Source organism: Sparus aurata, chromosome 13, assembly GCF_900880675.1.
Source record: "Sparus aurata chromosome 13, fSpaAur1.1, whole genome shotgun sequence".
Lineage (NCBI taxonomy): Eukaryota > Metazoa > Chordata > Actinopteri > Spariformes > Sparidae > Sparus > Sparus aurata.
The window spans coordinates 4,432,379-4,456,648 of NC_044199.1; the positions used below are offsets into that span (position 1 = coordinate 4,432,379).

Consider the following 24,270-nt stretch of genomic DNA (forward strand, 5'->3'; position numbering starts at 1 on the left):
TTAAACAAATTATAGCTTTTTGTGTCACCTGGTATTGAAATTAAACTCAAACATCGTGATGGGACGTCAAATGAGGACATGTTTGTTTTTTACATTCAACAAGTTAAGTTGCATTCCAATGTTGGCAGGATTAACGATATGTAATTAAACTAAGTGGATGGGCTGTATGTTTGCCTTCAGGCAGTCGCTAGTTTCTTTCATCTACTTACTGCAAACCAGGAAATTAATCAGTTCCAGCTTTGTTCAGAACCCAAACAGGTATTTGGAGCTGCAGAAGTATCATCACAGTAACATAAAGCTACACTTGTACTCAAATGATCAAATGACTGTGTAGTATCAAAAGGATCATTTGTAGTGATGAACCCATGGGGGATTATAACCCACATCTGCAGCTCTGTGGGGTGTTTTGTCCTCTTTTAGCTCGTTGTTTTGGTGTTGAGGCAGCCCAGTGACCGCCTGTCATACCAACCTCTTCATGGACATCACTTTATGCACAAACATAATCATTTTGGAAGATGAGAGAGGGATTTCTCTGAGCACGCCCTTGTCAAGAATGCATGTTTGTCAGTCTAGATTCTCATAAGCTTGATTTAATGAACCTGTTCTCGGTGGGCGTCGCTGAGGAAGAAGAAACCGATAATTAGTGTCTGCGTACTTTTGGATTTATTGTGTAGTTGAGAGCGAATTAACAGATCTGACATGTTAACAGATCTCCCCTACATGACTGAGATCCTTCACCAACAGATCCGACTTGTGTGACAGGTCTGAATTATAGGATACTGTCAGCGATGAGGACGAAGTCTGACAAAAACAGATCTCTGACACTAAACCACCTCTGAAGAGTTTAGTGAAGAATAACAGAGCAAACTTAAGTGTCACCGCATGACGTTGACTTAATTGAAGAACATGTCCCGTAATCGTCTACGCACACACAAAGGGCATCAGGACACACTCTTCAGGTGCTTTCACACCTTCAGAGTTTTGTCTGGTTAAAACGTTAAAACAAACTTCAGGTGCACTTTGTTTTTGCTGGTGTAAAAGCTGTCGATCAGACCCTGGTGCGAACCAAACAACGAGACTGGGCCTGCATAAAAAATGTGGGTTTTGGTTTGCGTCCAACCACAGGATTGATTATGTTAACAGATTTATGTTTTCAGCACCACTTTAAAGCTGTTATTTCTAATAAATCTGTCTGCTGATCTGGAAATGAACCAGAAGAGGTCTTATAATTGATCTGTAGCCAAGCCGTGTTCTTATGTTAAGTTATTTCATATGCATGTCAGTGCATTATTGTCCCTGATCAATGTTGTGGAAGTTGTTAAGCTGCCGTTCTTGTGCTCCATGTACTGTGACAGGTACAAAAACACTGAGTTACACGGTTAGAAGCCAGGAGAGTACACGATCATCTTCTGTAATTTTAAGCAAAAGACTTAATGAGGAATGTATGTGAGTGTCAGATGTGCAGATGGTGTAAAAATTCAAACTGCAGAAATGTACAAGCAGCAGGCTGCTGAAAAAAAAAGGAACACACACTTTTCTTGTCATCGTCAGGATTACTGACAGAGGACGCTTTGTTCCTGCAGCAGGTTTGAGCAGAAGCAGCGACACACGGGGGGGGGTTTCATATCTTCACATTCTGTTCGGAATCCTTCCTCCTAATCCACAGTGTGGACGTGCATCAACACTGCACTTTTATACATTTATCAGCCTTTTCCTACAGTTTTTCTTCTGCGTTTTTGTCGGTTTCAAAATGATTTGAGAAGCATTTCACGAAGAGATGTAATGCACGAAGCCACATGTGCAGCAAGTGTTGCTGTGGTTTATTACATCATCCATCTGTTCATTCCTTGTAAATTATTGTTACGGTTTGAAGGAAACAATAAGGAACATTTGCTGATATTATATGCTCGTTGTGTTTCGTTTCCACACCTCTCCTTTGTGCGCTGCTCGTCACCTAGAATAACAAATTGTGACACAAAGCGGTGATTGACAGGTGCTCTTAGAGGGAAGCTTTACCAGCTGAATGTCCCTGCAGGTGAGTATTTAAATATACCGTGTGTGCAGAGGTGATTATTATCGCTCGTTGTGTTTGACAGGAGGTTTATGCGGCTTATGTTGGAGCCAGTATCGTCTTGTCACTCAGTGTCCTCTTTTACTGACTTCTTGTGACATGTTTTTTTTTTGCCAAAATTTGTGAGTATGCAACCAGTTATTCACGTTCCTTCAAATCAGATGCATCACTTTCAAGTTCCTGCTGTTCTGCCATTAAAAAAGGCCTTGTGGATTATATAGTCGGTGAATTAGGAATCGGCACACACAGGACATAAAGCTGGAAGAAATTGATGTCACCTGTGGATAAGCTTACTTCTACATACTGCACATAAGGTTGAATAATGAAATCTTCTGGCTGAGCAATCATCAAAATCACTTCTTCCTGAGTCTTTAATTACTCCTTCCTCCACTCCACATTCCACTTCATTCAATGGACGGGAAAACACGATGGGATTCACAATTAAAAGCTTCTTTCGGGCGCCGCGTGTTCACGTCTTGTTGAGACATGGTTAAATCCATAATGTCCCACATACAACGTCCGTCTGAAGATAAGAGCTGGCATGTCAGCGAGGAAAAGAGAAACATCTGTTTCTGCACGGTGTGCTTTTAACCACAAGGAAGCATCAAAAGCAGAATAAACAGATCATGTATGTCATTTTCTTTGTCACAACTTGTCTGTACATCAGAAACATAGAGTGGTGGAACAAATTCTTGCAGACATTTGCATGTCTTTTCAAAACGGCCACCGTCCCAAAAAGCACATTTTATGGAAAAAAGAAAGGTATGCATGACATTCATAATTGAAAAAAAAAATAATGTTATTTTTCAATTGTTTTAAGTAAGTAAACATCTCAGAAACATTTGAGTGAGTTTTCAGAGATGAACTTATTTATTTCATTTGAAAAAAAGCTAATTTATAAATGTCCTCTGTAGTGGACGTCAGGACTTTTTACTTATGTTTGTTTCATATTTGTTCAGTAGACAGCTCTATGACGGAGGCAGAGAGGACTCTTAATAGAATCATCCAGTGAGATTCAGACATACACGATCAGGCATAACATTATGACCACCTGCCTAATACTGTGTTGGCCCCCTTTTGCTGCCAAAACAGCCCTGACCCAATCGAGGCATGGACTCCACGAGACTCCTGCAGGTGCGCTGTGGTATGATGAGTCGTCCAGCCATCACAATTTGGCCTGTATCAAACTCGCTCAAATCCTTTTGCTTGCCCGTTTTTCCTGCTTCTAACACCTCAATTTTGACAGCAACATGTTCACTTGCTGCCTAATATATCCTATCCACTAACAGTTGCCATGATGAAGAGATAATCAGTGTTATTTACTTCACCTGTCAGTGGTCATAACATTATGCCTGATCGACGTAGATCTATCAGAGGATGATACCATGAAGTGTCAAATGTCTAATAAAGAAATGACAAAAGGTTCAGGTGTAATGGTTACAAAAAGATAAATCTACCTTTGCTATTTTCTTTGTATTTGGTGTACTGGATGAATCCAGTGGAGCTTTCCATGCTCAGCCTTTAAATCTTTCACATTTGAGAACAAGCAAGTCCCGTTGTCCACTACAGAGGACGTGTTGTAAAATCTGAATAAATTAAGCTTAAACATTTTTTTTCTTTGCAATATTTTTTTGACCACCCCAACACTAAATTTATGTAAAAAAAATAGTAATTAAAAAACTTTTTTTTTCCTGGGTCTCAGGAGGTTTTAAGTAAAAAGTGCAGTATGATCAGGAAAAGTCAAAGTACTCCATGCAGAAGAACGTCACTTGCGACTGTTACACTATCATTACATTATTTATAGTCATGGATTCATGTAAGAGCATATTTTATTATGAGGTGAGCATGTAACACATGTGAGAATTATGTTGTTTCTCCTTCAGTTAGGATTCATACAGAAGCCCTGCGGGGACACATGAGGTCTGATCTGAGTCTGATCGGCTCCTTTAAGTGTTTTTGACTTGAGAAGTTCCTCTGTTTTCTTTTTCATCTCTGAAAACGTGGAAAAAACTTTTTTGTGGGTGAAACCAAGTAAATTCTTTTTACAATACAGGAATTTAACCTCACCTGCAAACAGACAGCAGACGTATCTTTTTGTTTAGAGTGCACAGAGGAATTAAAAACTATTCTGGAAGAAAACATGAACACTTTTTGTTCCATTGACACCCTGGGGGTTGTGTTGCACTTCAGCCTGTTGTGGTCCAAATGAATTTTACACAAACAATCACAGCAAAAACGTGCCTTCAAAAAATACTCACCGGTTTTCACAGATGAAGAAAAAAAACAAGAACTTTTTATATCACCAAAGGTTTTATTAATTAGAATGCAATAGCTACCGTTTATTTAGGCCGGGCGCAAACTCCACTGAAGTGCTGTTGTCCTGTAACAAATTCATTCAAATGGGGAGCAGCGTCACCGTGCATGCATGTAAATTAAGCTTTAAGTAAGAACGGTTACTGAGCTTTCCAGGCTGAACATGTGTTTTCCCCAAGATATAGAAACGGTCCGTCTCATTGGGTTTTCACTGGGTCGAGTTATAGAGTGATGTGTCGCGTGCAGTGTGGCGGCCGTGAGGACGTCATGTCATGCCGAGCTGCGCTGAGCTAAACAACGAATACTTCCTGATGAGCCTGAAGCAGCTGAGGTTCGAATTCACATCTCTGCAATGTGAATATCCATTCCACTGCTGCGCACATGATCATTATCTCAGAACATGTCAAAGACAGGCTTGTTTTTACAGTCTGGAAACTTTCACGGCACCGCCCACTACATTTCCCTCGTGGGCACAAGGTCTTAAAACATGTTCGCATGAAATGTTTTTCAGACAATAGTTATTTGCTATTGTTGCACAACCTTTGCCTGACTCTTGCTCTCGTCCAGTGTTTTTGTGGACTGATATGCTGATTTACTTCCTTTGTTGACTCTGCTTTGTAAAACAATTCCTTGTCATTATTTGCATATAGCACCATGCAAATATGAACCGTATCCCCGAAGGTCTCAGACATATATATCCTTTGTAGACATGTTTTGTCCCAAGGGCATTTCTGACCTTTACATACATTACAGTATATCATATGTAGGTATGTTGAAAGATATGAACCCCAAGAAGGAAGTGTTTGTTTCTCCTCAGTACGTTGTGATTACAACCTTGGAAGGCGTCCAATTAAAAACTGTCCCATATAGCTGTCACATGACCGTTATCATGTCATGATTCATGACTCAACTGGGTTTTTTTTTCAACCTTGTCATTTTAACCAGACATACTAATTGGAATTAGCAAATAGGAATTATGAACTTGTATTGCTTCCTCTTGTCTTGTGTTTCTGCAGATTGATTGACACTAATTTCCAATTCTGTAAATCTGTACTTCCTGTGTCGACTCTTCTTTATGGATAATTCCTTATATTTACTGTATGTATGCAAATATTGAAGAACATATGAAGCTGCCTGGGATGTGCCTGTCAAGACCCATTTTATCCTGAGGGCTACTGTAAACCTGGAAGGGGCGATAAAAGAATCTATTGTAAAAAGCACATGTTGAGTGAGTTATTGTCAGCAGGTACAGTACACAGTGACTTTGGTAGTTATATGTTCACACGCTCTGTGTCCCGTTGACTTGCTTCTTCATATTTGTGATACGTGGTTTGATGCAAAAGGCTTCAAAGTGGCAGAAACACTAAAGTATCTACAGTGCAATGCTAAAGTAATTCAATAAAATAAGGTAAGGTAAAAAAAAAAAAAAAGTTGAAATGTTCCCCTATAATTGTTTTTCTATAAGGATAACTATTAAATCAAAGCTGATTTATTTTAGATTTATTTTCAAATTATCGATATAATCTCTTATTTTGAAAATACAGGATATAAATCTGAATTTATATATCTGTAAAATATGTATTTTTTAACAATGTACTTTTTAAATTAAATCTCTAATGACATATTTTTGCACCTTTACATCTTATAATTTTACACTTTACACTTTGTGGTAATGTTTCACAATTCATCACAGCAATTTCCGTACGTGTTTTGTGTTGCTATTACGTACATAATTCAAAGTTACAGACTTTGACCGTATTTTTATGGCTGATTTCTTTTAAAATGGGATCCTAATGAACATTACATGAAGTCTCTCATTTTGAAAAGACAGAAAACATCTGTATTTATTCTATATATTTTTTTACATATCCCTCAGCAGACCGAGTTTGAAAAAATGACATGAACGTGCCGTATGCTCGCTCACATTCATGTTTACTTTACAGACCATCAGACATGAAACCAACAAGTTAATTCAAATGAAGGCAACAAAAGCAGAAGAGAAAACAGAGTATACATTAACATTCAAGGTTAAAGGATTTGTTGTCATTCTCTCCATGATACAGAAAACTTCTGCTGCTATTACTGACTGACTGTCTTTGCACTATTACAACAATTACAACTTTGCTGCTCAACACATCTACACTGTGAACTTATTGTTTTTTTGGTAAAATGTCTTCATCTACTGTGCACTTTACTTATTTACTTCATTTACTGTCTGTCTTTATTTGTTGTGCACTTTACTGTTTAATTGGGTGCTAAGTATGTCTCGTCTTGTCTTCACCGTGGGATAATTAGAAACTTAATTTCGATTCCTTTGTATGGTACATGTGAAGAATTGACAATAAAGCCGACTTTGACTTTGACTTTGATGATGTTGCCTCGTCAGTATACAGGGGACCTTCAGAACTATGACACAATACAGATACATTAAAATGAGAGAAAAACAAAGTATTATAGTCTGAATTATGTGATTTCCCATTCGGTCCTGAAACTGTGTCCTGTTTTAGCAGATGAGACAGGCCAGGACAGGCAACTGTCTGCTAACGCTTCAGTGGAGGTGATGAGAAAAACAACAACCATCTCCCCTCTGTAACCTCAGGGGTTTAAGCACCTTCTGGTGGGAGGTTCTGTCTCCTGACTTATGCAACACTGTGTGTATATAAGTCGTGTACAGTCTGCTGCAAAAGACCAGACTTGACACTTCCAAGTCACCTCTGTTGTAAAGAAGCAGCTTGGTTGCAGCGGTCCTGCAGGTGTTTATCCTCGTCCATATATGAAAGCCGGATGGAGCAGCTGCATCTCAGATAAGATCGCTAATTCTCTTTTTTTGTCTTTCTTCTTGTGTCCCAGAGTCTCGTCAACATGTCTGAATCTGGACACTGCACCTCTATCATCAACCTGCGCTACCAAGATGGCAGCGAGGGGAGCCGCTCCAACCCCGCCAAGTTCAACAACCAAGACTACGCCCAGCTGAAAGATAACTCCCTCCGCAGAGGCAGACTGTTTGTGGACAACACCTTCCCACCGAACAACCAATCTCTGGGCGACCTGCCTGATCTGAGCAGCTGGCGTGAAGCCCAAGTGGAGTGGCTTCGTCCAGCAGTAAAATACTTCGTTTTTCTTCCTTTTTCCATCCTCTGAATGTTTGTACATGCTCGTTCATCTGATTTGTTTCCTCTGTTGTTTTCTTCAGGACATCCTGAAAGCACAAAACATCAACGATGAGCCGATCTTCTGTTCCAAAGGAGCCTCCAGGTTCGACTTCGGTCAAGGCAGTGTGGGTAAGAAACAACGACCTTGCTTAGGTGACAATTTGAACTATGTTGCAGTGCTTGAGAAAAGTATTTATTTTTGTCATTTACAAGGCAACTGCTGGTTCCTGGCTGCAATTTCCGCACTGACATTCCACAAAAGCCTGATGGTGCAAGTCGTGCCGATGGACCAGTCCTTCAAGAACTATACAGGGATCTTTCACTTCAGGGTAAAGACACATAATAATGTGTTTACAAAAAACTGCTCTCACAGCACATTCTTGCCCACAGCCGACTTGCGATTCTCACTTGTTCTCACTCGTCCTTCTTCTTTCAGTTCTGGAGGTTTGGCAAGTGGGTGGATGTTGTTATTGACGACCACCTGCCAACCATCGACAATAAGTTACTGTCTGTGCACGCCAAAAGTGGGAACGAGTTCTGGGTTCCTCTGCTGGAGAAAGCATACGCCAAGTAAGCACAACTCACCAAAACACCCAAATCAAGACATTTAATTCTAGATTAGCTGAACTCTTGATCTGGCAACATTTGCAAACGTCTCTTTATCCGTCTACCTCAGAGTGTGTGGCTCGTACGCAGACATGAACGCTGGCTTGCCATCAGAGGCCTGCAAGGATTTCAGCGGAGGTGTGCACATGACCTACAAACTCAGGGAGGAACACACCGCAGGCCACGACGATGAGCTGTGGCTCGCACTGAGCAGAGCCACCGGCTGCAACTCCATGATCTGCTGCGGGACGGCCCAGAAGGGGGTAAGACAGGACACATCGCAGGAGAAGACATTTGAGAAACCGACCTCTGTGGGACGATGTAACCGATTTGTTTGTTTCAGGATAAGCTGGTGAACACGGTGGCACACACTGGATTGGTGGATGCTCACGCCTATTCTGTCACAGCAGTCACAAAGGTAAATAGGAGAATGGTTCATATAAGAAGCAAGATACTCATCTGAGGTAATTCGGTATTGGCTCATTCATCAACTGATGATTTCATCTTTAGGTCAATTATTACGGCTCTGAGGTGATGCTGGTGCGAGTCATGAACCCTTGGGGCAGAACAGAGTGGAACGGAAAGTGGAGCGACAAGTACTTAAACTAATCATACATCACACCCATATCTGCATGATAAAGTTTAACCTGCAACTGAAGATTGATTGTTTTTACTTGAATGAAAAAACTTCAAATTGTTGAATTCTGTCTTTAACTTATTTTCCTCTTGAGCTCAGGTCGGATATGTGGCAGAGGGTAAGCCCAGAAGATCAGGAGAAGTGTTCTGACCGCGACGACGGAGAGTTTTGGTAAGTCGACTTCGTAAAGGTTGTAAACAAACACGCTGTGTTGACAGAGCAGGGGCGCCCACAGAGCATCTGTGAAGGGGGGCACTGAACATCTTGGGGTGGCCACCTAAGGTCAGAAAATAATACATTTATATGCTGAAAAGAAAATAGTTTTTAATATATCATTTCAGATATAGAAGCATAAAATGCATACAGTACTCATGACTGAGAAGCATATTACTTATATGACACTCACAAGGGGAGGGGGGGGGCAGTTGCTCTGAGGCCTGACAAATGTGATGGGTCTACCTCCTTCCGCGTAAATACATGTAAAACCAGTTTGTGTAATAATTTTGAACCGTACGAACTTACATACGTGCCTGTAGTTTGCACACTGCCACTTGTCCTGGTGTGTAACCACCACACTGCTATAAAACTGTGCTAAATAGGGCTGGTAGTGGTAAAACACTGTAAAGAACAAAAATGTAATTCTTCGTGGATAAAGTTTGAATAAACAGTAGAATAAAAGCCATGTGTTTGTCTCTTCAGTGTGCAAAAACTATATGTTTGGTTTTTTTAATCCCTCTCTCTGCGCCTGTTTTTAACCGTCAGGATGGAGTTGGAGGACTTCTGTCACTACTTCATGATTGTGTCCATCTGCTGCGAAAACCCAAACTTTATCGACGGAGACCTCACCTGCCAGTGGAAATGCATGGTTTACGACGGCAGCTGGGTGGCCGGGAGATCTGCGGGCGGCAACGTGTCTAAATGTGAGCCAAACTAATTCCTTCACCCTGAATTATAACTGCAAGGATGAGATGTCTGTTGTGTTTTGTTCCTGATTTGAGTTATCATATGCCTCGTTTATATTTCTCATCACCTGCAGCTACCTTTGCGACGAATCCTCAGTATCGCATCCAGGTGACTATAATAGACGAGAAGGAGGTCGACGACAAAAACATCCTGCTGTCTCTGATGCTGAAGCCAAAGCAGCAGCATCGCAAGCAGACGAGGTCCGAGCCGATTGGACTCACGCTCTTCAAGGTTCGCCCCCTGAATTCTGTTTGAAAAATAACTGTGATTGATTGATGAAAATCTATTTAACCTGAACCGTTGAACCATCTGAAAACTGTATACTGACATTCTTCTTCTCATTTCACTGCCAACAGGTTCCTCCTGGGGTAAGAGCAACGATCACTCTCCACCTGTGCACAAATAATCCTGAATAATGCAATTTGATGCCCAGAAAGAAATTTCCTCACTTGAAATATTCTCTCCAGACACCACAGGGACGCCTGGGCGACAGCTTCTTCAGGAGAAACAGGCCCCTGAAGCAGACGCAGACTTACACCCCCGAGAGGGATCTGATCGAGCATCACAGTCTGCAGCCGGGAGAGTACGTGATCGTCCCGTCCACCATGCAGCCATACGTCAACGGAGACTTCGTTCTCACTGTCTACTCCAAGTCTGAGACTAAAATCAGGTAAGGACCTGGTGAGACGTGCCACACTAGAAATACCAATAGGGAAATTTATCCTAAAACATGGATTGCTCATTTGTAACGGTCGACTGATACCAGCGCTCTCAACCGTCGATCAGGGTCAAAGCTTACTTTAAGGATCGTGGGTGTCGTGGTTTGTGTTTTTTTGGTTTTGTTTTTTCCCCGTTTTATTTTGAAAAGTTTACAAAAAGTACAAACCAATGAACAGTCGGGAAGACAGAGAGTGGAACAGGACTGATCAGGGACACAGGACAAAAACAGTAAGAGGAAAAGCTTAAAAGAGACGAGACTAATCAACAAACGCAACACGGGTGAACAGGACAGAGAGGAGGCGAAAGACAAAACACCAGAAATAACTAAACCAAAAACCCAAATCATGACACTGAGGTCAAATACTTTACACATTTAGAGGGATATTTCTTTTTTATAAGCTGGGTTTCCATAATAAACATTGGCATGGATATGTTGGTAGTTAATAATTATTGATGTTGCAACTTTGCGTTTCTTTATGTTCAATTTTCACTGTGCTTTTGGTGTGGTTAGGTTTAGGCACAAAATACACTTGGCTAAGGTTAGGAAAAGATCTGCTTCGGTTTTAAATACCTCTTTCTCTCGCCACAAATACGGCTGGACATTTATACCGCAGTCTCCTAAACAATGTCCAGTGGTGTCTTTCCGTAAATGTTAAAACACAGGAAAGTTGAGGTTTAATAATCTAACTAAGCATTCAAAACTTGACACTTTTATTCCAGGCTTTGAATCCACACGTTGGGAAGCAGAAAAGCTTGTTCCGGATCTTTGTCATCGCTCTGATCCACCTCACATGAGCATATTTAGTCCAGAAAAAAGAGTGTGATAAAATAAAATAAAAATGATGCAGCCATTAACTGTTAGCATAGGAAGCAGGTTTTTAACAAATTCTTCTTTTGCATCCAGCCCCCATGACGGACACGGTGATGAAGATGATGACCATGATGACCATGACGACCACAAAGAGGAGGACTTGAAACTCCCAGAGGTGCGAATACGAAGAATGTAGTTGAGAGGAGGGATTGTTTGTTTGCCAGTTTTTATGTCTGATCCATTAACTTGTCAACTTCAGACTCCTGACAAAGACGATGACAAGAAGAATGAGACCACAGAAAAGGATCCAACCCGTTCTATATTCAACCGCTACGCTGATCAGGTGTGCTACTTGCCTTGATCTGACCTGTGTTTAAATCTTCTCCACCCTCCATTTCTGATTTCTTTCTGGTACCAGTCGATCACAGTGTTTGCTCTTCCTGTGTGTGTTGTCAGAGAGGCGAGCTGAGTGCCAGGCAGCTCCAGAAGCTCCTGAATGACAACTTCCCTCACGGTGAGTTGATTTATATCATCAGCATCAAAACATTAACGAATTTAGTTGTGAATGAAGACTCAGAATCTCCTTCTTCTCTCGTCCTCTGTCTCTACCGTCCGCAGGAACCTCGAGCGGATTTTACTTTGGTCTGGACACCTGCAGGAGCATGATGGCCATGGTGGATGTATCCTACAAAGAATAGCTTTCATGTATTACTTAGTTTTTTTCTGATGTAGAAATTCCCCTTAAAGGGATATAAGTGTAAGTTTAATCCATGGTCTAAATCACCGTTAAACTGTGTTAGACTCCCTCTCGAGAGATCAAGTTAGCAGACCGCTAATTTACGGAGTTTTATCAACCTCAGAAACGACCGCATGACAACAATACACTGCAGTAAATGGATCCAAATATAAACCGCCACCAAAAAGCCACAAATAATGCTCAGAACAGCACCAAACTTCAGCAACAGTACAAATAGGGTCTCAGCACATAGTCCGGGGCATCTAACCTCCCCTAGCTTAGCTAGGGAAGCTATTGGGTTGCTAAAAACAGAGTTCAACTCTCCTCCATCAGCTTCCAGGTCAGGGAAGTCCCAATGCGACGATTACTGAGTGCAGTAGAGTTCCGCGGCTCATGGATGAAAATGTATGATTATGACTCCATGGAAAAGCAATCAAAGTTCATATGTGTCTTACCTGCCAGTTTATAACAGTTATTATCGAGAGCGGACAGGGAAAAGAACGGAATTGAGCATTTCTAACCGCACTCGGTAATCGTCGCGTCGGGACTTCCCCGACCCGGAAGCTGATGGAGGAGAGTTGAAATCTGTTTTTATTTCCCAATAGAAATCCAGCTAAGCTAGCGGAGGTTAGATGCCCCGGACTATGTGCTGAGACCCTGTTTGTACTGTTGCTGAAGTTTGGTGCTGTTCTGAGCATTATTTGTGGCTTTTTGGTGGCGGTTTATATTTGGATCCATTTACTGAAGTGTATTGTTGTCGTGCGGTCGTTTCTGAGGTTGATAAAACTCCGTAAATTAGCGGTCTGCTAACTTGATCTCTCGAGAGGGAGTCTAACACAGTTTCACGCTGTGTTAGACCATGGATTAAATTAACACTGGAATATCCCTTTAAGTATCGTAAATGAACTCACAACCATCTGTTTTTGGTGAGACGCCCTTAACATGCAAAGACCGACCAACGGATGACGACGTCCTTCTCTGAATTCTCAACTCTCTGGAAGAAGATTGACGAATACCAGGTAAAGCAGCAAATAAGACGAATTTGTCTTTAACGTACGGCCAATAATAAGGAGAAAAAAAAGAAGTGTTGAAGTGTTTCTAAATGTAGTTGAATCTTTTTTGCAGAAACTGTTCCAACGCTCAGATTTGAACAACAGTGGATCCCTGTCTGACTATGAGCTCAGGAAGGCAATTGAGGCTGCAGGTACAACTATTTATCTATCTAAAGTTTAAGATAAAGCTTCTGTTAAGTTAATGATAATCCTATATTGATACAAGACAGGTGAACATGCTTCACATTCGCATTCATAACCGGAGTCATTGTGTCTGTCCTAGGAATCGACACCAACGATGGCATGGTGCAGCTGATGATGTTCCGCTACTCAGGCTACTCGTACACCTCCTTGGAGAGCTTCATCACCCTCATGGTGCGCCTGGACAAGATGTCAAGTGAGTGGATGCTTTCCTTTAAAAAACACAATCCTGTTTTGGGGGGAATTAGGCTTTTTAATAAGTTCTGACTGAAGAGGAATCATCAAGTCTGAGCAAACTCAAACTGTGCACAGAATCAGAGCTGGTACATTATATTCTCAATTTCAGAATACCGCTTATGTTGCGTCACAAAATGAGACATTTGTTGTTTTGCTTTCTTCACAGATCTTTTCAATGACAAGGCATCAGACGGAATCATTCACATGTCCTGGGACGAGGTGACTCTATTTCCACTTAATGCCACTTATTCTTCTCACAACTCATCCAACATATAGAAAGATGACACGTGGCGGAATCTGTCGAAATAGAAGAAGCAATAATGCAGAAAAAGTCATGTTATGTATTATTTAGTGGAATTATCATGGAATGTAACTAAGTACTCTACTTTTATTTTAAATATTTCCATTTCCTGCTACTTTTTATGCTCCACAACATTCATTTGATAACATAAGTTACTGGTTAATTTGCAGTTTGCTGCATCAGAGCCTTTTTTTTATTGGCAGTCCAATAAATACACACTAAGTTGGAAAAAAGCCAATACCTGATTTAATTCTCATGTTTTACATTTTATACTGTGCAATGTACACATGTAAATACAATACTTTAATTTGATTTAATCATCAGGGTAATTGTGCAATATTCACAATTATTGTTAAAATTTTGTGCAAATAATCCGGCATGATGTTGGGCTTCGTGTTTTCTTTGTTTGTGAGTTCATCTGGTTGTTTTTTCCCTAGTTGAGTGTTCATGAATTGTTCTTTTACGTACACTTTCTGTACAGTTGTGTTTAGTTTGCAGACTGTCTTTGAGGATGACTCACACAGTAAACAGAGTTAAAGATATATTTGATTGCTAGAATTTTATTTTCCAACTTTCTATAGATATTGTGATAATATCTTTATCATATATTTGTTTGGTCCTGGTGATCATGTTGACAGCCCTATTTTTAAGACTTTTATCTCAAGTACTACTGGAGTAAAGGCCCCTGTGACTGTTCTATTATATATTACTGTCTTATTGATGCATTCACGTATAAACAGAATTTTACTGTTGGGTTGGTTTATCTTTAAGAATCAACAAAACGTTCAGCTAAAGCTGTCGAATAAATGTAGTGGAGTACAAAATACAACATTTCCCTCCGAAGTAAGTGGTTGTAGCAGTGTAAAGTTAGCATAAAATGGAAAAAGTATAGTCCTTGAGTAAATGTGCGGCCCTTTCTGTGCAGAAATGAGTCCTAAGAAGATGCTAACAATTCTTCTTTTCTGTTGTTTCAGTGGTCCAACGCCTTCATGTACAACTAGACCAACGCTGACATACAAGATTCCTGCAATCAAACAGCAGGGAGACATCACAGACATGTTTCTGTGATCGAATAATCCTTGTTGAATAAACATTATCTTCTGAGTTATGAGCTGGAATCTCTGGAATTTCTTGCAGACATTTTAACACCAAATAAACAGGAAGCAACAGAAGAACTGTGGACCAGAAATGATTTTATTAACTCGTCACTGACTACATCAGGAAGGATACAAAACCTCAACAAAAGTGATCAAACACAACATCGATGCCTTATTCCCTTCATCCATCTTACTAATTAGCCAATAAGATAACATTTCCTATTTACACTTATTCCTTAATGTTATGTCACAAGAGGCTCAAAATTCATATTTACAAGTCAGCCTTTTTTATTCCACAAAGATAAATCAAAAATCCACCTTTTCAAGTCCCAAAAAGTATCATCCAGGTGTGTCTTTGGTCACTGAAGACCATGAGCACGCTCTACTGTTTGAATCTGTCCACTGCAGCGTGTGGTGGAGTTAAAGGTGGAGGATGAGGTTGGCAAAATTCAATATTTTCTTCACAAATCCCATGAAAAGACTAAACCCAACAAGCCGTCGATCCTACTAACGAATATTGTTCTATGCCACAGAGCTCAACACAAAATAGTCCCCAACAACTGTCCTATTTACACCTATTTGAGGAGCATTTGCAACAAACTACAGCACCCAACTTCGTAAGTAATTACTGAGCGTTGAAAAGAATAAAAATTTTTAATGATTCACATCTTCTGTGGGAGCCAATTGCTCAAACTCCGGTCGTCGACATCACAGATTCTATGGGTCTCTGTCTAAGTAGTGCACAAAGATAATTCAGTAGGCAAAGAGTTTGAAATGAGACTGAAGTTAAGATATAAAAAAGTAGCCACCATGACACTGCCACTGGCCTACATGCTGCTTTAAGTCGAACGTGACACACCAGAAAAAACACAAAGGCAAACTCGTCTTCTGTGAATGGGGAAGGAGTCAATCCTCATTTTTTTGTTGCGTTAAGAAAAACTCTATACACACGCTTTAGTGTAAAGATGATTTGACTGTTGGTTTCGTCCTTTTCATGGAATTTGTTGAAAAAAAAAAAAAAAGAAGAATATTACATCAAATGACCTCAGCCGTATCCTCTAAATCGAGACAAGGTTGAGTTTAAGTGCAGTTCAGGGATGTGAGCTCAGTCCTCTTCCTTCTCTATATACGTCTTAGAGGCAGAGCGAGCCATCTGTCTGGCCATGTAGCGGTCTCTGGCCGAAGTCACAGTCTGATCTGTGCTGCGCTTTGCAAACTTGTTCGCCTTCTCCTCCGCGTCCTCTTTCTCCCCGCCTTCCTGTCCTTGCTGCTCCTCTTTTTTCTGACTTTCTTCCTTCTTTTCTGGTTCCTTCTCTGGTTCCTTCTCTTCCTTCTTCACTGCTACACTCTCCTTCTCTGGTTCCTTCTCTTCCTTCTCTTCCTTCTTCACTGCTACACTCTCCTTCTCTGGCTCCTTCCTCTTCTCCTTCTCTTCTTCCCGATCTTTGTCCTTCCGCTTGTCTTCTTCTGGATTCCTCCTCTTCTCTCTTTCTCCGTTCTTGTCCCTCTCTCTTTCTTTGGGGCTCCTCTCCCTCTTCCCGTGCCTGTCCTCCCTCTCTGTATCCCCCTTGCCTCTGCTTCTGTCATCGTCTCTGCCTCGGTCTCTGTCCCTGTCTTTCCTTCTATCCCTGTCGTCTCTTCTTCCTCCGTGTCTGTCATCCCTTTCCCTTCCCCTGTTTCGGTCTCTGTCTCTTTCTCGGTCTCTTTCTCTATCTCTATCTCTGTCTCTATCCCTCCCTCTGTCTCTGTCGTGATCTCTGTGGCTCTTCTTATGTCTCTCTCGCTCTCTCTCCCTCTCTTTCTCCTTCTCCTCACCGCTCCCCGATGAGGGCGACCTCTGTCTGTATTGTCGTTTTGAGTGTGCAGAGCCGGACGCAGGCTTACTAAACCCAGACTTCTGCTCTGGCCCCTCCTCATTGTCGCTGCACGAACTTGGGATGTTATCATGGGACGTAGATGAAGGAACAGGTGAAGTCCTCTCTGTGTCTTTTGAGACTTTTGGGGGTTGAGTTCTGTGGAAGCAGAAAGAGACGGATACAATTGAAGGCTCAGAAATGGTGTTAAAGTGGTTAGATATGAGAAAGTAATGCAGAGCTACGACTGACTTGTTTGCCGAGCGATCTGGTATCGCCTCCTCTCCAACAGTCTGATTCAGCAGGTGCCGGTAGAAGCCGCTCATGTCTTTTTGTTTCTTCACGTCCAAAGCAGCTACACAAAAATAATTCAAACATAACAATGAGACTGTTTCACACATTTTACACAACATATTAAGTCTCTCTCTTCAAGGAGGAGAAGATAGTTCTACAATCATAATCGTCACAATAACATTTATTGAAGGAAGTGTAGGGACTTCCGGGACTAAAATATTTGAAAGTCCATGAATGAGAGCAGGCAAACGTTTCTGTCCTGTCAGCAGACTGAATCTGGCCCCGTTTTGGGTTAAAACATGTGCTGTAAAAGTGCCAGTGCCAAATTGAAAAGGCTAGTGGTACTATCAAGCAATAAAAAGAAACAAAAAACCCTATGTTTTTTTTTTTTACTTCCCAAAATATCAAAGGACAATAAAAATTGAGATTTGTGGCTTTCATGCAATCTGCAAAAATAACAAAAGAGGTAAACTGTGAGACCTGGACAGTCAATATATAAATGTCTGTGGCAAACACTTCATCACAGGTTAGTTAATGATGTCACTGAGTGAATGACGTGTGCTGATTGTGTCTGTAGATGGAGGCGAATCAGAAATAAGTAAGTTATGGTGTACAAATTTGGCCCTACAATAAAACAACTGCTTTTAGAATAGAGTTTAACAGTCTGTCCATTAAAGAAACACTGACAACAGATGTTCTTTTATTGTTAAACATTTACCTTGCTAGTGGCATTAGTTCTGTAGGAAGTGGGACTAAAACAAAACTGTTTTCTACTTCTCATGGCTTGTATTGAAAGGTCACACAATAACCACAACCAGCTGTCAAAATAGAGACGGCAGTTCTGCTTCGCCTCAGCGCTGTAATTAGTTTACAGTAACATCACATTGCACAGACTTCAAAAACAGCAAGTGTCTCAAAGAATGAAATAGTGATAGATGTCAGGAAAACATCAGGCCTACCAAGATATCAATTTAGGCAGTTGTGGTGTCAGGCTTGTCCATGTTAGCGGTAGCTGACTGAAAGGAGACTCATCAACCCCCATTCCTTAATTATTTCTATATAATGCGGCTTTAAGATATATTGATATGTCGTCAAACATCTGGAGTTCAATGTCTCGCCATATCCATTATACACACATAAATATCTGTACAGTCTAACCTTCGATCTGCGCCTCCCTCTTCTCTCTCTCCTCTTCCTCCTTCAGCTCCAGCAGTTTCTGCTTGTAGGCGGAGGTAACGTAAGCGTCTTTATCTGCAAACTTCTCTCCCTCTGCCTCCCTTTCCTTCTGGATCTTCCTCTCTTCCCTTCGTTCTTGTTCTTTCTTTCGGTCCTCAACTGCTCTCATTAACTGGTGGATATACTTTGGCTGTAATAAAGAGACACGGACAAAAGACAAAGAATAATCAAATCACTCTACAAAATGTGTTGACAAATGCAGCTATAGACATGTTCAACATAAACATGATTACCCGTTTGTCAGCGCCGTGCAGAACTTTTTTGTTGTTCTCAAGTCTCTGGGTTTGAATGTCATCGTACACAGCGTCATAGTCGTATACAGTGCTGTCCTCTTCCAGAGCCTTCTGCATCTCCAAACGTGTCTTTAGACAGAGATGTATAAAAAAAATGGACATAAAAAAGAAGGAGGTCAATCACAAAAGAATGGCTGTATTTGTACATTAAGTCTTTTATTCGTCCTCTCACCTGCTTCATCATCTTCTTTTTAACAGCTTCTCTCTGCAGACTCTCCCCAACTGAGGTCTGAGAAACAAAATATGAAAACAGATTCAGTGTATTTGGACAGAATCCTCATCAAATGTCACGTGACACTTGTATAAGCTTGACTCCTCTTTTTGATGCTGTCTCGTTCTTTTAACAAGAATGAGACAAAGCATTTTGCCCTGCTGCTCTTAACAAATCCAAAAGTTTACCCACCTCATCATCCGAGTCATCCCCAAACACTGAGGGCTTCTGCAAGACTGCGGTCTTTGACGCTCCCTTCTTCTGTGACAAGATCAGCCCGTACCTGAGGACAACAAGCAGACAAGGCTTCTTAAATTCTATCCTGCTAGAAATCTGTACCTGCATTTCACATGGAAAGCTTTCACAATGAACAGCAAATCACATTAAAAGGTGCGCTTTGTAGTTTTGGGGAAGACATTCTAATTAGAAGAGAAGAAGATCTTCATTTCATGTCTGGACGAACAAACTGACCTTACAGGAAAGCACAGTTTCATACTGTTTTACTGTGTTTATATTTGGCGGACCCTGCCACTTTTCTAGCCTCAAACATACAGTATTTTCCTCTGACAACAGCTTGTTCATCCAGTTATGTAAAAAATAAATACTTCTGAGGTCATATTATTACCCATTAATATGTAAATATTAAATTTCTGACTTTTTCGAAAATAGTGCCCCTTTAAAGAGTGTTTTACACTTCATTTTGACAGTGACAATCTGGATAACTTGGTGATCATTAGATATCTGTCTCAAACATCCCCATGTCTTTTGAATGATGCCATGAATAGAATTCATCTTAGAAGTAACAACACAATTTGTAGCAAACCACCTTATATTCTACATAAAGTATGCGAGCAATTTTACCCCAGGGAGCAAGAGCAGCCATATTTGCTAGATGTTTAAACGGTCATTCACGTGTTTATTGGACAGTGACATTGACTTGCTGCAAACACAAATTAAGAGCAGTTTTTAAATGGTAAACTAACCCTGACCGAGCATGATTGGTAAGGCAAACATTTAAAGAAATGCTGTAAAGTTTTAGGTCAATTTGAGCAGTAGTTGATCAATCAGTTGTACGTGAACAAACCCTATTTCTGCTAACGTAGCTGTGGTTTACAGGCGAAGTTAGCATAACGTTAGCATGTCGTTCACTAGCAGCACGAATAGCAATGGACGACCCACCGTTTTCCTTAAATAACCCTGAGCTGTTACACTATGGTTACTACAGTAGATTACGTTCTTTGTTACGACTCAAACTATAACCCCAAACTAGTAAAACCCGCGTCTTTTAACGTTAATCACACACTATCGTGTCGCGTTAGCATGTTTGCAACTCACTGTTTTGTAGGGACCGCCATCTTGCTCTGCTGACCGTGAACGCGCACGACACTTTCGACACAATATTTTAACTCGTAAATAGACGACAATGAAAAAATTAATAAATTCTATCATATGGATATAAACACGTAGGTGATTTGTGTGGCATAATATAATACATTGGTGGTTTAATTTTGATTTTATTCACTTTATCGATTTATCAGCCTGTATCGAATGTGCGGACTTCCATTGTCAGGAGAAAAAACAAGCGACCATTAAGAGCAAAATGTTATTAATGTGCTGATTTTTTAAAGGCGCCTTCACAAAACAAAAACAAAAACAATGGCATAAAAAGCTTATAACCCTGTGCCAACTTTCTAAACATTACAATAGAAGATGTGCTGTTTTTATTAAGATTAAACTTACCACCAATAGATGGCGAACTTGTTCCTAAGTGTAACTCACTGATCAGACTCTTGTGATTTTCAGGTCTGCACCCAGCAAACTTTATGATGTCCACATTTGTCCCAGATTCGAGTTATGACAAACCCGTTTACTACATAAATATAGAGTAGAGACACATCTATGACATAAACTATAATTAGCCTATAATAGAATTCACCTGGGTACAAATGAAAGAGTATTCCTCAAAATATGGAAATTTAACTTGTGTTTTCCATTCGGGATTTAGATTATGTATCACATGATGGTGTTGAGTTTATGACAGCATCACCACATGTTTCATTCGACTGCTGTCGTAGAAAATGAATACTGTGCTCAGAAATGACCGACTCGTGTTTATGGAGGACGAGATGAAACTAAGCACAGCTGAATTAGAGCCACATCAGCAGTGACATGTCTCTGAATGTTCTCTGAAACCCTCCAGTGATGCTTTGAATAATTCCTTTTAGACGTGTGTGTGCAGCAGCCCGTGACGATAGACATTTTACAGAACTGATAAGTGTAGAGTGCAGAGTATTGGATGGGTTTTCCTGACATTCATGGTCCACAGAGGATGAAGGCTGGTGGGTTAACTTAAAACTCTGTTCTTGATTATAATGGAGTTTAAATGACTCAGTCTTCTAGGGAACTACTTATTAATAAAGACAAGACATGTTTCAAGTGTACAAACTAACCAATGCATTGCCTACAATACATTACAACTGGGAGAATTTACACTTATTGAACTGGTAAGGTGAAATTCTTAACACTTAGCATAATGTCAAAAATGAGTGATGTTTGAGATACACACATTTTTCACTTCATAGCATCTTTTTAATAAATGTCAATAATTCCAAAACTTTTATTTAATTTTTTTGCTTTTGACCTCTTAAGGGTAAGTTTACCCAAAACTTAGAATTAAGTTATCATCCTCTTACATCGATGGCATTTTGAAAGTCAGATGAAGTTTCATAGTCCACAAAACATTTCTGGAAAGTTGCAGCAAAACAAACAGCGTTGCAGCGTTCTCCTAAACAACAGAAGTAAATGGGGACTTGTTCTAAAACATGTCATGGCTCCATGCAGCTCATCTGGGCTAAGTGTCTTGAAGTTCAAAATCCTGAATTGATTTGAGAAGCTGTAAGTTAAACCTTTTAAATTAAATTCTTAATTGTAGCTGATCCCTTAATACCAAACATGGTACCTCTCAGCACAGGATACATGAGGATCTATGAGTTTTGAGCTGATAAATCAAAAAAGGATCTCCCCCTATTAACTGGTTAACAAATAAGTAAATCAGAATATATAGGACATCAGATATGCATCATTTGGTGCAGTAGAATTTAGATTTTCATTTTTCCTGTCCTGGTAATCCTCCTGTGTTCCCTTTAATTCATCTCAAGTGCAACGGAAACAGTCCTGACCTCCAAGTTAGGAACTAGTTGACTGTTGTATATCACCACAATGAACATTAATCTAAGCCAACAATAGATCTATTCCTATTCTATTCCTGTGACCACAGATCCGGCAGCAAAGTGCTTCACCACAGATGCAGAGGATTGTGGATTTATTATGATAATTGCAATAGGCTGGCAGGGATAGGCCGGCTCCTTTAAAAGATTAAATGTGTTGAAAGGTGCAAGTGAGTCTGCTATTCTTACTGGAGAGGAAACAAACACATAAGTACGTGGTTACTGCCTGTCAGTTGTTGTGTTCATTGCTGTCAGCTGCTCTGCTCTAAACCTGTGGTAAGTCATTCTCTCAAATCAGATCACAGAGCACATGGCTCACCTGTGATTAAGGCTGCAGCTTTGCATTCCCACTGCCTCCTCTGAGTGACTCTAAATCCAAACACCATTATCTCTGTCGTAATCTCCATCTCATCTCATCTCTGGCCGCACTGCTAATCCCTCTGGTACAAACAGAGCGACCAAAGCTGCCTGATGGATGGAGGAACGGATGGAGTGGTAGACGGACAGTACAAACCGCGATGTTGGTAAAAAAAATTAAAGGGATTGGACAAATACTTCTCTGTAACCAATGAATGGGAGATATATTTCTTGCGTGTGTTTGATGGCAACAAGCAAACACGGTGAAACATTTGAACCATCGCGTGTTGTTTCTGGGTCAGTTCTCACAACTGTAATTTCTGGCAGCTCAGTCTGATTATTAGGCATTGATCTGTGGGAGGACGGGGGAAGGAAACCAGGTTGTCCAGCAGCTTTAATGATAGTGGTTCCTGGGCTACGGTACACTTGCTGATGACACACACTTCACGTTTTGAGTGTGTGGACAGGCTATGGTTGCTGCTGTGCCTGAACCGGGCCCACAAGCAGTGAAGATGACAGTGTTGCCGTACAGGTTCAGACAGGCAGGCTACACCTCAGGAATCATCAAATATCACCCGATGTTTTCCCGTAGTCAGTACTGCACCCACTTCACAGAAGCTCAGACACGTATGTACACAAAAGAACTTATGACTCCGGGCTTGATAACTCTTCGGAAATTGGCCGCTCCTCTTTGGCTTTACCTTGGAGCACCAGAGTTAAGATTCTCCTAAACAAAACAAAAAATATGCACATTATGCAGATGTTATACAGGAGCCTATACACCAACAAACAACCTACAGGCTTCTTCGGTTTCTTTTATGATGACACACCTCTTGAGGCTGAAGCAACCATTAAATAATGAATCATGTGACTTGAGTTGAAGTTTGATTTGATTCAAGCAGATTTTATTACTTGAGAAAAGTCTATTTCTAAGAGATGAAGAAAATGACTTAGGAACTGACATGACCTTAATTCAAGTGACTTAAGATCATATCGTATTTAAAAAAATACTGAAAAAGCACTTGAAATTCAACATTTTACTTGTTTTATCTTATCTTATATATGGGCTTATTAAAGGTGCAATATGTACAGTCTTAGCTAAAAACATTAAGCATGCAGCACTCTATTACCTCTTTGCCACTGGTCAAAAACCACCTGCAACTGGAATGTGTAAACTCTGGATTTACACCCGGGTCAATTGACTCTGCAGACCGTGCCGGCTAACTTCCGGTTTAGCGTCCGGCTAACTTAAAGGGGGATAAAATAATTTAATCGTGCAGCTCTTCTAGATTTTCCAAATATTACTGGACCGAATGGCTCAAATTATGACAGTTAAATGAGTCGTCTCTTTCACAATGGGTCTATTGTTGTTTTCTCTTCTGTTAAAACTGTTTCCCGCGTTTCAGATAAAAATCACAGATGGGCTGCCTTGCCTGCGGGAAGAGGGAATGGGGTCAATAGGCGACTTTCAGTGGGGTTGACCCGCGTTTAAAAAAACCTCTGTAGACCCGCTAATTTGTGTGGAAATGCGGGATGTTCTTGAGGCGTGGAGGGTCAAGAGACACTTAGATGTTGCATTATGGGTAATGTAGGATCCAGTGTTTTGGAGGGTCTCACCAGAAGTCATGATAGTTTGGCCACTGCTGATCCTCACCACTGCATATAAAGATTTTTGTCTTGTAAGTCTCTCAACTTAATGGAAAATATACATTTGCAGAGTAAACTTTTAAGACAAATTTCTGTATCTGTCTTCCTGACGATGGAAGTCAACTTATAATATAACTCATCACTGTGCTGCTGGACTGACAGACGGACAGACAGACTGACAGACACCACTTATGACTGCTTTGTTTACGTCCAGCACGCATATGGTTAATCAGGATTGACAAGCTAAGGGTAGTT

General features: G+C 40.6%; 2 protein-coding genes and 1 long non-coding RNA gene across 3 annotated transcripts; 1 reads left to right on the top strand and 2 right to left on the bottom strand.

Annotated features, from left to right (window-relative positions):
- The first annotated feature begins 7,075 nt into the window (after positions 1 to 7,075).
- On the top strand, positions 7,076 to 14,911 carry LOC115594561 (calpain-1 catalytic subunit-like). The gene is made up of 22 exons (XM_030438703.1): positions 7,076 to 7,137; positions 7,235 to 7,486; positions 7,578 to 7,665; positions 7,750 to 7,865; positions 7,973 to 8,106; positions 8,213 to 8,405; positions 8,486 to 8,560; positions 8,653 to 8,738; positions 8,879 to 8,950; positions 9,542 to 9,699; positions 9,816 to 9,973; positions 10,099 to 10,110; positions 10,210 to 10,412; positions 11,367 to 11,448; positions 11,533 to 11,616; positions 11,730 to 11,787; positions 11,892 to 11,953; positions 12,960 to 13,028; positions 13,135 to 13,213; positions 13,345 to 13,458; positions 13,666 to 13,718; positions 14,775 to 14,911. Exons 2-22 carry the CDS (start codon positions 7,247 to 7,249, stop codon positions 14,799 to 14,801), a joined length of 2,163 nt encoding a protein of 720 aa, XP_030294563.1. The 5' UTR covers positions 7,076 to 7,137; positions 7,235 to 7,246; the 3' UTR covers positions 14,802 to 14,911.
- A 62-nt stretch (positions 14,912 to 14,973) lies between these two features.
- nsrp1 (nuclear speckle splicing regulatory protein 1) lies at positions 14,974 to 20,259 on the bottom strand. Its single transcript, XM_030438704.1, has 7 exons — positions 20,120 to 20,259; positions 18,977 to 19,067; positions 18,746 to 18,802; positions 18,514 to 18,642; positions 18,203 to 18,410; positions 17,003 to 17,105; positions 14,974 to 16,909 (listed from the first exon to the last, which is right to left on the bottom strand). Exons 1-7 carry the CDS (start codon positions 20,137 to 20,139, stop codon positions 16,003 to 16,005), a joined length of 1,515 nt encoding a protein of 504 aa, XP_030294564.1. The 5' UTR covers positions 20,140 to 20,259; the 3' UTR covers positions 14,974 to 16,002.
- A 1,092-nt stretch (positions 20,260 to 21,351) lies between these two features.
- On the bottom strand, positions 21,352 to 24,239 carry LOC115594357 (uncharacterized). The gene is made up of 2 exons (XR_003986463.1): positions 23,986 to 24,239; positions 21,352 to 23,095 (listed from the first exon to the last, which is right to left on the bottom strand). It is a non-coding gene; the product is annotated as an uncharacterized LOC115594357 (long non-coding RNA).
- Positions 24,240 to 24,270: the final 31 nt, after the last annotated feature.

Excerpts from the sequence above, each read along its gene's own strand:
- nsrp1 (XM_030438704.1), bottom strand. The coding sequence starts at position 20,139 with ATGGCGGTCCCTACAAAACA. Across the intron at positions 18,803-18,976 it reads GGGATGACTCGGATGATGAG|ACCTCAGTTGGGGAGAGTCT; the intron begins GTGGGTAAACTT and ends TTTGTTTCTCAG. Across the intron at positions 18,643-18,745 it reads AAAAGAAGATGATGAAGCAG|ACACGTTTGGAGATGCAGAA; the intron begins GTGAGAGGACGA and ends CTCTGTCTAAAG.
- LOC115594561 (XM_030438703.1), top strand. The coding sequence starts at position 7,247 with ATGTCTGAATCTGGACACTGCACCTCTATCATCAACCTGCGCTACCAA. Across the intron at positions 9,700-9,815 it reads GGGCGGCAACGTGTCTAAAT|CTACCTTTGCGACGAATCCT; the intron begins GTGAGCCAAACT and ends CATCACCTGCAG. Across the intron at positions 13,214-13,344 it reads GAAGGCAATTGAGGCTGCAG|GAATCGACACCAACGATGGC; the intron begins GTACAACTATTT and ends TGTCTGTCCTAG.